The sequence below is a fragment of the Henckelia pumila genome, chromosome 4 (genome assembly GCF_033568475.1).
Source record: "Henckelia pumila isolate YLH828 chromosome 4, ASM3356847v2, whole genome shotgun sequence".
Classification (NCBI taxonomy): Eukaryota; Viridiplantae; Streptophyta; class Magnoliopsida; order Lamiales; family Gesneriaceae; genus Henckelia; species Henckelia pumila.
This window is the reverse complement of record NC_133123.1, coordinates 157,537,621-157,552,657: the sequence shown is the minus strand read 5'-3', so window position 1 is coordinate 157,552,657 and position 15,037 is coordinate 157,537,621. Positions and strand designations below refer to the sequence as shown.

Sequence of the window (15,037 nt, the reverse complement as noted above, 5' to 3'; positions counted from 1 at the left end):
AATTTGGAACCTATGGTTATTTTGGTCGCTATTTTGGAACCGAGGTCGCTAATAAGAAATATTTTTTTTTCTTAAAAATATATAAACTAAAATCCTCTCTCCCAGTCCGCATCTCGCATTCATGATCCAGGGCAGAACTCCGCCGCTAATAAGCAGGATCGCTGCCTTCTCCTTTTTCCGATCAGAGGTTTATTTTAGGTACTCTCTGCTTGCATTATCTGATTTTACGCCATTGATATCAGCTGGTTTTATTGGTCTTGGGATGCTCTGAATTTCTGAGTTTTCTTTTATTTTGAGTTATCTGATCAGAGGATAACGAGTTCAGGAAATGACTTTGTTTTCTTTTACATTCTGGCTATGTGCTCAATGCTTTTAATCTTCCAATCATAAGCAACCGGTATATCAGCCGAAAAGTAAGTATTAAGAAACAATTATGCAGGTTGGTGGACGGAGCAGAGTATACAAGGGATTGACCTATGCGTAGAGAAAATTTAAAACTATTTCTATGCACATGTTTTTAGTTTTCCCCAATTGGTTATGCTATCAACAACACTTACAAGTTGTTTTTTGTTTTATCTTGCACAGGGTAGTTTGATTGTCTTTTTAGAAGACATGATTTTTAACCGTAGAAATTGAATCATGGTTTACTCTCAAATACAAAGTTTCTAATTTTTCAAATATAAAGTAATGGGTTCCCTCTCAAGCCCTGCTGCCTCAGCAGTCCAATTTTTTTGTTAATTATCGGATATCCTGCTACGCATATTGTTAATTGATTTTTCATGTTTTGAGGTTCTCCAATATATATTTAGATATATCATAATATTGGTAATATATATAGCTAGTGATAGGATAGAAATAAATTGTGGATACATAAACCTTATACTTTCCTATCATAAGATTTGTTGTTACTCCGTGCTGCTTGAATTTGATAATCTCGTTTAAATTCTTCAGGTTACGAGAAGTCTCGTTTCTGTTGCTACCAACTTTGACTATTCCAGGATTTTATCGGTAATCAAGTTAATTGCACTCTATCAAAGAATTTATCCCAATGGGACGAAAAGGAGCGGGCAAGATAGGGAAGAACGCAGTTTCAGGGCCTCAGCCGTGCACTTCCATGACACTTCGAGAAGCAACGACTGTTAAGAAGCAGGGGAATGTCAATGCGAGAACTATGAGCAGAATCGACCACCTGAAAAGCCTCGCGTTGTGGGCTGCTACCGAAGCTTCTATTCCGTCGCTTGGTGCTTTCTTCGGACAGCGGTTGGCTGCATCCACCGAGGCCGTGGGTGTGCGCTCTGACCCCAGTTTGTTTTTTTGCGAAAGGTTTGATCTTTCTCTCTTTTTTGATATCCATGCATATTTTTCCGAATCAGGGGTGTTCAGAACTTGGAGTCCGAATTTATGTAGTTTGGTATTGATTTGTGTTTTGAGAAAATTGTTTTCCTGCACTAATGCGACAGAAATAAGACTCGTGCAATGATTTTTGCTTATTTTTCTCAGTATGCTATTGTTCTTATTCTTTGGTGTTGTGGTCTTGCTTCTTTGTATCAAATTATCTTGATCCTGTTTCAAAAAAAAAAAATTATCTTGATTGAGTTTTTCTTTAGTCCATGAAGATTTTTTCTAAACCAAGAAAGCGAAATTGTGTGCGAAGTTCTTTAGGCGGTGTATGGAAATGCTTTAAAATTGTTGTAATGAAATTAGAATTTCGATTAATTGTTCTGGTTCGTGTGTATCAGTCAGATGAGGCGGTTTTCTTTTTCCCTCAATATTCTCAGGATTTTCACTTGCTAGTGAGAGACCGAAATTTGATATTTTCTTGATACAGCTTATCCAAGAGGATGGTCTAATCTGAGTTCTCTATTTGTAATTGAATATACAATATCAATTAGTAAGTTGCATTGATACCAACTCCCATTTTCCTGTGATTCGAAGAGTTTAATGCGAGTACACTAGGCCTGCCCAGGTGAATATAAAATCAGGTCAAAGCTATACCACTTAACTTTTTCGCCTCGTCTATATGTCAGATATAGATTTTGAGTTTCTTTTTTCTAATTATTGTTATTGCACATAGTTCTTCTTGGAATTTTCTGGTTATAATTTCCAAGATTTTATGTGTGCAGACAGAAAATTAGTATTAAACATCCTTTCTGCTTGAGCCTTCTCCACGATAAATAAATGGAGCTGTGTTTCAATGTTATTGGATGACAATTCTAACACTGTAAAAATCACTTTAAAAAATAGTTTGTTCTTTGGGACGTTTGCTCTGTATATGAAACCTTGTCATTGCATATGACTTTTGATGTATAAGCACCTATGAGGGACATTTCTGTTACAATTAACGATGATGTTACTCAATCACCCTTTTGAAGTTGTTCTTATTTTCATAAGAGCACTATTCTCTGGCTTTGACTATGCATTGTTGTTCACCAGATGTGAATCCATTCTTCAACCTGGTCACAATTGTACCGTCAGGATTGAAAAGAACAAACTGAGTAAGCGACTTGGGCATAAGAAATCTGATATTGCTACTCAGAATAGTGTGGTTTACAATTGCCATTTCTGTTCTCATCGAAATTTATTGAGAGGAAGACCGAAGGGCTATTTACAAGAGATAAGTCCTCCGAAGACAAAACAGCCTTCAAGATTCGATGCCGCCAATTATGTTGTAGAGAGATCTACCAGCTTGACACAATCTACACCAACTACTGTTGAGGCTAACAACAAGATGGCGACTGTTGCTTTTCCAATTACAGATAGGCAGAGTCTTGAACCAAGCAGTCCCTCAACTCCGTTGCCAACAACAGGTCGTTCCTTGTTAGATTCAAATAGGAGGAAAAGGAATAGGCCAAGTGCCAAGAAAGCCGCTGAACCAGACGGTAACTCAACTGCTGCTGACACAGAAAAAAGCAGATGTACTTCGAGTAAGAGGAGGAGAAAGTCCTGGACTAGTTTGAAGGAAATTGCCCAGAACGCTGAGCATGATTCAATCAAAAGGTTCAACAACCTAACCATTCCATTATTCATGTAAATAGAAACTCTCTGTTTCCACATCACGAGACACTGGATCACCATGCTGCAATACAAATGGTAATTATTTATTTTCTTGCTATCCGTTTGGTGGAGCTGCATGTTGGGTTTCTCAGCCATAATATTATCTACAGCACACCGTGTTTAAGTTTCATTTATACATAAAAAAATATTTAGCAGGTTTGTTTGATGCTACCTTTAAAGGATAGTGCCCCAAGGGGAACCGACGACCATGAATGAGCCATATATATATTGGAATATTTCAAAAAAACACGCGTGTGGCTTATTCATGCTATGGATCGAATCTCGGGGTACTCTCCGAAGGGTCGGATCCTCGAACAAAAACCCTTCGATTTGGTTATGCTTCGAGGCAGGAAAGCCTTATGTTGGCTTTGGATATTTCTTTGAAATGTTTTTGTTTCTTTATTTCTTATCACCAATTGACCTATTGTTGCACCAAAAAACACCCCTTATCTGTTTTTCAAATATTATATTTTAAGAACACTTTTTTGAAGAAAAAAAATTTCAAAAATGCTTTTATCAAATCTTGTACAAACACATTTTTCAAATTTTTTACCTTAAAAAACACTAAAAATATTTTTAAAGTGGTTGTCGAAATAGGCTCTTAATGTTTTTCGACATACATTGTTGTTAGATCATATCGGTACGCCTATGAATACAAAACAACATATAATTTTTCAATGTGTAGTCATACATTGGACAACCTAAAAAAAACAACATAAAATTTTTCAATGTGTAGTCATACATTGGACAACATAAAAAGAAAAAAAAAAACAGATTTGGTTAATATTATAATGAACAAAATATATTTTAATCACAGGATCGAGATTTATGTATTAGACCAAAAACTATATGGTACTTTAATCACACCAAATATGATTTTTTAATTTATTGAATATTATATAGATTTCACACATCCCCACATCAAGCACAAGCATCACCGTCGGATCAAATGGGAGTAGAATACCGGATAGACATGATCATCCCCTTTTCATATTTGTTTATGTCAACTAAAAATAAATAAATAGAATCTATCATAAACAAAGACTTGCAATTGTAATTTAATACTTTGGACCTTTTTTTCAAAACTTTGTGATTTTGAAATTGAAATTTACTTTAAATATTTCATGCGCGTGTATATTTTATAAATTATCAAGTATGGCAGAATTGATTATAATATGATGTAATAATGGAGTTATTTCTTAATTGTGGTAAGAGTAAAAACAAAAAAAAAAAACTTGGTCGGTTTGCTAGTCTTCGCCAGCAGAGAATTTATCATAAACAAAGACTTGCAATTGTAATTTAATGCTTAATTAATTGTTTAAGAAATAATCAATTGGACGTTTTCAAAACTTTGTGATTTTGAAATTTACTTTAGTTATTAATATAAATACTTGTCTGAAGTACATGATAAAACGAACTGAAATAACCAAACTATATATTCTTATCGAAAATTGAAGATTTTTTTTTAATATAAAACTGAAAATCAAAAAAGACAAAGACATGTTTCAGAACACTTGTCGATTTTTTTCTTAATTGATTTTAAAATTAAAACTTCTCTAATTAAAAATACCTGTATCGGTATTTGAGAATTTATTATAATTGCAAAGAATTTATTATAATTAAAAAGAAAATTTTTTTAAAAAAAAAAAAAAAAAGAAAGAAGAAGAAGATGAAAGGATTGAGCTATACATTGAACTCAAATATCGCATAATCACTGAGTTTGGAAAAAAAGATCCAAAATGGCTTATGCTGCTGTAGTTTCTCTCATGCAGATTCTAGAGAACATACTTGGTGAACAGTACTATCAGATTCCTTGGGAGAAGCAACAGATTGAATCACTCCTAGAAAGCATGTGTTGCTTCAACCATTTTCTTGCACGTTCTTGGAAGAGAAGAAGCCCCGCTGTACTTTGTTTGGAGAAAGAAATCAGAGATGCGGCGCATGAAGCAGAGGATGTTATCGAGTCCTACATATCAGACCATTTTTTTGCAGAGAATGGAGGCGGAGAACTTGAAGAAATTGACAGCCGGAATTTGGAGATTGTTGCCGAAGAAATCGAATCGATTCGGCTCAAGGTAACAGAGCTGGAGGACTCGTGGGCTGATGCTAAAGATTCGCCACTTGCTCAGCCATCCATACTTGCTTCTGGTGGTGACCATGTCATGGTTGGATTCGAAGATGGTTCATTGCAACTCAAGGATCGAATTTTAGGACACGAGTCGAAGCTGCAAATCATACCAGTAGTCGGAATGGGAGGCACTGGTAAGACTACTCTGGTTAAATATGCTTTTCGAGACGAATCTATGCCACGTTATTTTGATGTTTCTGCTTGGGTAACGGTATCTCAAAATTATCGCAAAAGGGATATGCTATTAGGCCTTCTAGAATCCATGAGAAGGCTCACGACTGAAATGCATCAAGAAAGTGATGAACACCTATCAGTGTGTTTGTATAAATGCTTGAAAGGTAGGAGATATCTCATTGTAATGGATGACATATGGCATAAAGAGGCTTGGGAAGAGATTAAACGACTCTTTCCCGATGACAATATGGGAAGTCGGGTCTTGTTGACCACTCGTCTGTCTGATGTGGCTAAATATGCCAACTCGTCTTGCCATGAACATCATCTCATGCGTCTGTTAAATGAAAAAGAAAGTTGGGATGTGCTTAGTTTCAAGATTTTCGGGGATGAAGAAAGTTGCCCCACAGAGCTTGAGGAAGTCGGGAAAAGGATTGCAAGAAGTTGCAAAGGACTTCCCCTTTCAATTGTTGTAGTAAGAGGTGTCTTGTCCAAAGTAGCAAGAACACTAGAAGAATGGGAATCCATTGCAAAAAACCTCAACTCTGTTTTACTTGCAAATGATAGTCAATGTACGGAGCTGTTAAATTTTAGCTACGACCATTTGCCGCATCATCTGAAAGCGTGTTTCCTCTATACGGGAGTTTTCCCCCTGGATTTGGAAATACCAATCTCCAAGCTCATCAAACTATGGATTGCTGAGGGATACATCAAACAGAGTAGCTCGAAAAGCTTGGAAGAGGTGGGAGAGGAGTATTTGGAAGATCTGATGGGAAGAAATCTTATTTTGGTTGGAGAGAAGAGATACGATGGAAAACTTAAAACGTGTGTGGTCCATGATCTGTTAAGGGAGTGGTGCTTGAGTAAAGCGCTAGATGAGAAGTTTATTCATACCTTAAAGGCCAACATGATCTACAATCGTCAAGAAGTAGCCCCGGTTCCACGTTGGCTATGCATTAGTAAAGATCCTTCAGATGAAGCTCTAGCAGACATCCTCGGAACAATAGGAACATATCCACTTGCCCGTTCTCTTCTGTCCCAGATTAACCCTCACGACAAACTACGGTGTTGTAAACTTCTCAGGGTACTGGATTTGTCTAAAGTAGATTTGGAGGATTTCCCTCGTGTAATACTCGAGCTGGTACACTTGAAGTACATTTCTGTCTGTTGTAAGCAAGAACAAGAGATTTACATTTCTGAAGATCTACCTGATTCTCTGAGGAATCTCCAGACGTTAATCATTCGCCAAAGATGCATCAATTCATCAGTGCATCTCCCTCGTGGAATCTGGAGGATGCGACATTTAAGGCATCTCCAGTTTGGAACATGCCACTTTCCTCATCCACAAGAGTGTGACAAGAATTCAGTTCTCGAAAACCTTCAAACGCTTTCATATGTAAGTGGTTGGAGCTGTACGAAGGAGTTCATCCAAGGAATTCCAAATGTAAAGAAGCTAGGGATCCGATTTGAGGTCCTGGATAAGCGACGTGTACTTGTCTCTTCTATTAGGCATTTGAGCAAGCTGCATAAGCTTGAAATACTCAAATGCATTGTTGAACCAGGATCATATCATAACATCGCAAAGGATCTCACTCTGCCTCGAAATCTCAAAAAGTTAACCTTACATGGTACCAGAATCTCTTGGAAAGATATGTCTATAGTTGGCTCGTTGTCTAACCTTGAAGTTCTGAAACTGAAAAACTATGCATGTGAAGGGTCGGAGTGGGAACCGATAGAAGGTGAATTTTGTCGATTAAAGTTTCTTCTTATTGAGGGAACGAATCTGAAGCATTGGAGAGCTGAGAAAGACCATTTGCCAATACTTGAGCGCCTGATCCTTTGGGAGTGCACCGAATTAGTAGCGATCCCGCTTGATTTTGCATATTTGGAGACACTCGAAAGTATCGAGTTGGATGATGCTAGTCCATCTGCTGTGACATCGGCATGGCGAATACAAGAAGAAAAACAAGACTTGGGGGACGAAGTAAAAGTTCGTATCCATGACATTTGGGAATACATCAAACAAAAGGTAAGCAAATTTGTTTGTATACATGCATGCACATATGAGCACATAATAAACATTAAAATGTTTTAATCTTTTTTCCATCATTGAATAGAGAAAAGAGGAAAAAGAAAGAAAGGAGAAAATAGAAAGACTGAGGATAGAAACTGAGGACAGAAGGCGAGCAGAGGAAGAAGAACATAGGTGGAAACAATCTCGTTGGGAAGAATATAAGAGGTAAGGCGTGATTCTCTCATTACCTGTGGACTTCACACACTTGAGATTGCATTTAATTTTTAGGCAAAATGTTAGTTCTGTGTCTGCCCTTCGACAAAATTCAAAATAAAAAAATCCAAATTATAGAATCTCGACAATTAAACTCAAAATAAGTCAACTTAGCCGGTGTTGTAAATTTTTCTTTTCTAAGAAGTGTCACGGATAAATCACGATATATATATGTTTGATCAACTTCATTTTCCGAACTTTCCCTTCAATTATAAATTAAGGAGAAGAGAAGAAGCACGAGAAAAAATGAGACAAGAAGAGGATTGTAGAATGCAGGAATTTAATCATAGATGGAGAGAAGAGGAAGAAGCCTATCTGCACAACGAACGTCAGTGGTTAAAGTATCAGATGTACGTAGGCTGCTCGATCAAATTTCATTTGTAATATTTTGAAAACAAAAGCTTTATATATTTATGTGATGATCATCACAACAGGGTACCAGTTTGGTATGATTTTGCCAACTCCTACGAGATTGAGCAGCAATACCCAAGTGAAAGCATAGCCGACTACCAGAGGTAAGCATGTACTTTGATATTCTCTCATATTAGAAAATTTTATGTAGCTAAAATGTCGAATAAGTTATTATTTTAATTATAGTATATAAATATAAACTTTTTTTTTTCCTTTAGAAAATATAAAGTATATATGATTTGAAACATCCCAATGAATGAAGTTAATATAATTTACAGGAGAAGACAAGCACATGAAATATGGAGGGAAGAAGCGTATGATAAATGTAGAAATGGGGAAGATAATGCTGATTATTTGTGGAAAGAAATTTGTTGGAAAGATTATGACTGGTAATTTGTTTTTTTTTAAATAAATGTCATGGATAAAAAAAAATTCTTAATCAGTTTCATTTTTCAAACTTTCTGTTCAGTAAAGTGCATATCTGATATTTGATACAATTTAAGGATAACAAGAGAAGCATTAGAAAGAATGAAGCAAGAAGAGCTTGATAGAAGGCAAGAATTTAATGACAGTTGGAAAAAAGAGGAAGGAGACCATCGGCAAAATAAATATCAGTGGAAAACATATCAGATGTAAGGCTCGATCCTCAAGTGAGAAATTTTTTTTTTCAAATTTTATTTGCAGTGGTTTAAAATTCGGATTCCAAAAACTTCATTATGTGATGACGACAGTGTACCTGAGTGGTATGAGGATGATGGCAACTCCTATGAGCTAAACACACGCGAAAGGATAGACGACTACGAGAGGTAAGTACTCATAAACTAGTTCTAAAAAATGTAAGGATGTGAAATTTGATTAATTTTGTTTATTTGTTTATAAAAATCTTATAATCACTTGTTTTTAGAGGGTTCAAACATTTTCTAAACTAGATCATGGTCAAAATAATCAAATCATTTACGAGATATGGTGCAATACAACCGATATGGCATAATACTAACCGGCCAACACTTGAACGATGATCATAGCTTCATTCTTTATTCTTTTCTCAGTCCCAATACGACGGCGGGTTCCAACGATCACTAAGGCAGGGAAACTTTAACGTCTGACCAAGAAACTCATTTTGGCACGATGTTGTTAACAATATGTAAGTATACTTCAAAGTATTACATATGCTTTTGCCAGAAGAAAGATAGTGAATTGTGAAAGTGTAAACCTCTGTTTGATTGACTTGGTGTTCCATGTTTGCTTGCAATTTCACACTTGTTCAGCTGCGGTTGGGTTTGTTGGTTACTGTATTACCATGGCCGTGATAAATAGACGATGAATTGCTAGAGTTTGCGCATTTAAAGGGGTTTGTTCGAAGGAAGAATAAAGTTGCACGATTGGGGAGTCGAGAGGCTTTCAAACGATGCCCCGAGCCCCGTGTATCTGTGCTGCTAGTTTTAAGATGTTTTGGATTAATGTTTGTGTGATCGAGTCTTGCCGGCTTTGCATGTGTTTAGTCCTGGCCAGTGCAGTTTTAGGTTTGTAAATTGACGATGACTCTATTTTCGAGTATATAATATTTGTGTTGTCCAGGTTTTTGGGATGCCCTAATTAGGGGAAGGATATGCCGATATTTTTGTAGGCACGAAAATAAAATTTTAACTCCTTTTCGTTGTTAACATTAATTATTTCGGATTGTTTGGTCATTGAATGTTAATTAGGATCATAGGCACTCCAAAAAACCAAGTGAAAAATCATCTCTGGATGTCCGAAAATGGTCCGGAATCTTGGGGACTCGAGTAGTTAAGAACCATCCGAATTGGTTCGGAAGCAAAGGGGAAGATTGGACCTTCCGATCGTTGTTCGGAGCTTCCGAACTCGAGCAGACACGTATCCTCATGAGCTGTCGAAATGAGGTTGGCAAGTGGCATGTTCGGACCTTCCGATGAGGATTTCGAACCATGTGTGGTGAGGTGTTAAATTATTATTGACATGTATGATGCATGCAAGATCGGAATGTCCTAAGCAGGGGATTAGAGCTTCCGAATGTGATCGGACCTTACGAAGACGAGTTCAGAGTTGTGGCCAACTTCAGCGGGTTGAAGATAGATGTAGGTATAGTAAGAGATCCCTAGTAGTCAGTGAGAGTATATATTAACTTAGTTGGTAGGAGTAGGTCCGAACCTAGGATCGTTTAGTCCAATCCTCCATATGCCACGTCTCGGAATACCTGTCTTTGGAAGCTTTGAACTCGATTTTGGAAGGTCTGATAACGTCGGAAGCTCCGATCTTTCACTTTGGACGTTCCCATTTTGCATATATCTTACGTGTCGGTAACCATGTACGTAGATACAACGTTTTTCATATTTTATTCCCTCTCCATCTTAGCAAATGTATTAATTCCAATAATTATCAATTGGAAATTGATAACATTGATTTAATGTCAATTTTAATAGGATGAGTTAAATATCCGACAAATGTAAAAAATAACTTTAAAATACCGGAAGACAAACATAACACACGATACCAAAAGACAAACATAAGACTCGTTAGCCATTTAGTAAACAAAGAATGAAAACGCACTCTTTTAATAACTAGAATAAGAATCATAAGAATAAGAATATAGATATTCTTCCTCCTCTGCTTGTATCCCCCTCCGTTCTATTTCCTTTTTTCTCTGTTCAAAGGGGAATAAATTAAAGTTATTAGTATATATACTAATAATGTTTGTGTGCTTATAGGTACATACATGAATTTCATTCATGCACACAAACAGACAAGAGTATCTGCTTACCTTTTGAGAGATGTATTCCCACATGTCGTAGATACGTACTTTAAGTACTTCGTTCCCTACGTCTTCTTGCCCTTCTTGTATTCGCCTTGCCGACGTCACAGCGGATTGGCTAGCATCATCCAACTCTATACTTTCAAGTGTATCTGAATACACAAAATCAAGAGGGATTTCTTCCAATTTGGGGCAGTCAAAAAGGATTAGGCGTTCAAGTATTGGAAAATGATCTTTCCCAGCTCTCCAATGCTGCAGATCTGTTCCATCAATAAGTAGACACTTTAATCGACAAAATTCACCTTCTATTGGTTCCCACTCCGATCCTTCACATGCATACTCTTTCAGCTTCAGAACTTCAAGATTAGGCAACGAACCAATTATAGACACATCTGTCCAAGAGATTCTGGTACCACGTAAGCTCAACTTTTTGAGATTTGGAGGCAGAATGAGGTCCTCCAAAATGTTATAATGTGCTCTTGGTTCGACGACGCATTTGAGTGTTTCAAGCTTATGCAGCTTGCCCAGATGCCTAAGAGAGGAGGCAACTACAAGTTGTTTATTCAGTACCTGAAATCGGATCCCCAGTTTCTTTACGTTTTGAATTCCTTGGATGAACTCCTCCGTACAGTTTGAAGCACTTACGTAGGAAAGCGTTTGAAGGTTTTCAAGAACTGGATTCTTGTCACCCTCTCGTGGATGAGGGAAGTGGCACGTTCCAAACCGGAGATGCCTTAAATGTTGCATGCTCCAGATTCTTGGAGGGAGATACACTGATGAGTTGATGTATCGTCCTAGCTGATCAATAATTAAGGTCTGGAGATTCCTCAGAGAATCAGGTAGATATTTAGGAATGTAAATTTCTCGTTCTTTCTTGCAACAGACAGAAACGTACTTTAAATGTATGAGCTCGAGTATTACACGAGGGAAATACCCCAAATCTACTTTGGACAAGTCCAGTACCCTGAGAAGTTTACAGCACCGTAGTTTGTCGTGAGGGTTATAACACTGGGACAGAAGAGAGCGGACAAGCGAAAATGTTCCCCTCGTTCCGAGGATCTCTGCTCCAGTTTTATTTGAAGAATCTTCAAGAATGAATAGGCGCTGTGGATCACTGTCGATTTCTGGACGTTTGTAGATGTTGGCATTTAAGGTGTGAATAAACTCCTGCTCTAGCGCTTTACTCAAGCACCACTCCCTTAACAGATCATGGACCGCACACGTTTTGATCCTTCCATGGAATCTCTTCTCTCCAACCAAAATAAGATTTCTTGACATCAGATCATCAAAATACTCCTCTGCCACCTCTTCCAAGCTTTTTGAGCTATTCTGTTTGATGAATCCCTCAGCAATCCATAGTTTGATGAGCTTGGAGATTGGTATTTCCAAATCCAGGGGGAAAACTCCCGTATAGAGGAAACATGCTTTCAGATGATGTGACAAATGGTCGTAGCTAAAATGTAGTAGCTCCGCCCATTGACCATCATTTGCAAGTAAAACAGAGCTGAGATTTTTTGCAATGGATTCCCACTCTTCAAGTGTTCTTGCTACTTTGGACAACAGACCACTTATCACAACAATTGAAAGGGGGATTCCTTTGCAGTTTCTTGCGATCTTCATCCCGACTTCCTTAAGCTCAGCAGGGAAACTTTTTTTGTCCCCAAAAACCTTGGAACAAAGCAGATTCTAGCTTTTGTTTTCATTCAAGGGGCTCATGAGAATATGTTCGTGGCAAGAAGAATTCGCATACGTAGATACATCAGACTGCCGAGTGGTCAACAACACCCGACTTCCCATATTGTCATCGGGGAACAGTCTATATATCTCTTCCCAAGCCTCTGTATGCCATATGCCATCCATTACAATAAGATATCTCCTACCTTTTAAACATTTATACACACACTCTGATAGTTCTTCATCACTTTCTTGAGGCATTTCATATGTGATCCTTCTCGTGGACTCTATAAGGCCTAAGAGGATATCCCTTTTCCTATAGTTTTGGGATACTGTCACCCAAGCAGCAACATCAAAATGATGTAAAATAGATTTGTCTTGAAAAACATTTTTAACCAGAGTAGTCTTACCAATGCCTCCCATCCCAACCACCGGTACGACTTGGAGCTTCTTCGATTGTCCTAGGATTCGATCCATCAGTTGCAATGAATCTTGCTTGAATCCGACCATGGTATCGTGATCACCAGCAGAAGCCCACGAGTCCTCCAAACATGTCACCTTTAGCTGAATCGATTCGATTTCCTCCACCACCAACTTCAAGTCTTGGCTGATGATCTTGCTCCACCAAAGATAGTTTCCTTCATTCTCCGCAAAAAAATGCCTTGATATGTAGGATTCAATAGCATCTTCAGCTTTATGGCCACATCTCTGATTTCTTTTTCCAAACACACTGCATCGGGGCTTCTTTTCTTCCAAGAACTTCCAAGAAAATCGTCGAAGCAACGCATGCTTTCGAGGAGTGATTCAATCTGTTGCTTGCCCCAAGGAATCTGGTATTGTTCACCAAGTATGTTCTCTAGAATCTGCATGAGAGAAACTACAGCAGCATAAGCCATTTTGGATCTTTCCAAACTTGTTATTTTTTAGCTCAATCTTCTTTTTCTTTTTGAGTTTTTTTTAGCTCTACCCTTCTCTTATCTTTAGCTCTCAATATTTGTTTATGACAAATTAATAATTAAAATTATTTCCAAAACCACGAAATTTTGAAAAAGTCTAATTGATCATTTCTTGGAAAAATAACCATTAAATTACGATTGCAAGTCTTTGTTTTTTATAAAGTCTCTGCAGCGGGCGAAAACTACGAAATCGACCAGTATTTTCTTTCTATTATTATATCTATTTAAAGTGACATTTTAGTTGTGAATTTACATTTTTATCTTCATTTTATGTCATTTAATGGTCGTAATTTTTAGTCATTTTCAAGACTTTTTGAGGTTTTTTATGTCATTTTATAGTTTTATCCAATTAATGAGTATTTAATTTGTGACTATTTATTTATTTTAGGTAAAATTAATTTTTAATAATTAATTAATTCATGTCCTAATATTAAAGTTTTATTTTTATCCTCAATTTATTTCATTTAATGGTTAGTTTTTAGTCATTTTCAAGAATTTTTTAGGTTTTTTTTATGTCATTTTGTAGTTTTATTTCATGAGCATTTAATTTATGACTATTTATTTATTATAGGTAAAATTAATTGATAATATTTAATTCATGTCCTAAAATTAAATTTTATTTATATCCTCAATTTATTTCATTTAATGATTAATTTTTTTGACATTTTCAAGGTTTTTGGAGGGTTTTTTTGGTCATTCTGTAGCTTTATTCATTGAATATTTAATTTGCGTCTATTTATTTATTTCTAAGAAAAAATTAATTGCTAATATTTAATCTATGTCCTAAAATTAAAGTTTTATTAATTGAAAGTTATATTAAAAAAATTTCTCTACATCAAATAAATTTATTGGTTTTGTGAAATTACTTTCAATATTTATCTTCAATGCTATGTTTTAGTCTTCCTTCTTCTAATTTTTTAACATAATATTTTGATTATTAAACTTTTAAAAAAACAACAAATTAAAACAAATCGTTAATTTTAATCATCTGATTCAAGACAAGTAGAATCATATCATAATCATAAATCGATATTGTATTCCACTTATATAGAAAATGTATTCTCTCTTTTATTCAATCAATTCATTTATTTTTTAAAATTTGATAATTTAACTAAAATTTATTGTATTTCAGTTTTTAGGAAGGATAACTATAAAACTAATGTTGATGTCTAACTATAAGTAATATTTTTGAAAATTTAGGGACCAAAAATATTTTAGTGGTGAACTAAAAGTGTAATCAACAATATTTATAATTTTTTAATCGAATGTAAACAAATATATGATTATAAGTAAGTTTCATGTTGATGTTTGAACTACAATATAATACTTACTTATAATAATATAGTCTATATATGTATATATAAAATCGACAATTTATCTATATCTATATAAAAGTAGCACTTTATTTATGAATTTACATCTTTTTTTTCATTTAATAATTAGTTTTGTCATTTTTAAGGTTTTTTGAGGTTTTTTTTATTCAGTATTTAGTTTGTGTTTAATGAGTATTTAGTTTGTGTTTATGTATTTATTGTAAGTAAAATTAATTATTAATATTTAATTCATGTTCTAAACGAAATTTTTAT

General features: G+C 35.7%; 3 protein-coding genes across 3 annotated transcripts; 2 read left to right on the top strand and 1 right to left on the bottom strand.

The window, feature by feature from the left end:
• Window positions 1-100: 100 nt before the first annotated feature.
• On the top strand, window positions 101-3,399 carry LOC140866638 (uncharacterized). Its single transcript, XM_073271666.1, has 3 exons — window positions 101-198; window positions 952-1,323; window positions 2,434-3,399. The coding sequence occupies exons 2-3, from the start codon at window positions 1,049-1,051 to the stop codon at window positions 3,029-3,031; spliced, it is 873 nt and encodes a 290-aa protein (XP_073127767.1). The 5' UTR covers window positions 101-198; window positions 952-1,048; the 3' UTR covers window positions 3,032-3,399.
• Window positions 3,400-4,736: 1,337 nt separating this feature from the next.
• Window positions 4,737-9,669, top strand: LOC140864839 (putative late blight resistance protein homolog R1A-3). Its single transcript, XM_073269221.1, has 9 exons — window positions 4,737-7,382; window positions 7,471-7,592; window positions 7,862-7,990; window positions 8,075-8,155; window positions 8,330-8,440; window positions 8,555-8,683; window positions 8,783-8,857; window positions 9,101-9,195; window positions 9,320-9,669. The coding sequence occupies exons 1-8, from the start codon at window positions 4,794-4,796 to the stop codon at window positions 9,132-9,134; spliced, it is 3,270 nt and encodes a 1,089-aa protein (XP_073125322.1). The 5' UTR covers window positions 4,737-4,793; the 3' UTR covers window positions 9,135-9,195; window positions 9,320-9,669.
• Window positions 9,670-10,553: 884 nt separating this feature from the next.
• Window positions 10,554-13,391, bottom strand: LOC140862178 (putative late blight resistance protein homolog R1A-10). Its single transcript, XM_073265185.1, has 4 exons — window positions 13,225-13,391; window positions 12,580-13,156; window positions 10,831-12,489; window positions 10,554-10,713 (listed from the first exon to the last, which is right to left on the bottom strand). Exons 1-4 carry the CDS (start codon window positions 13,389-13,391, stop codon window positions 10,624-10,626), a joined length of 2,493 nt encoding a protein of 830 aa, XP_073121286.1. The 3' UTR covers window positions 10,554-10,623.
• Window positions 13,392-15,037: the final 1,646 nt, after the last annotated feature.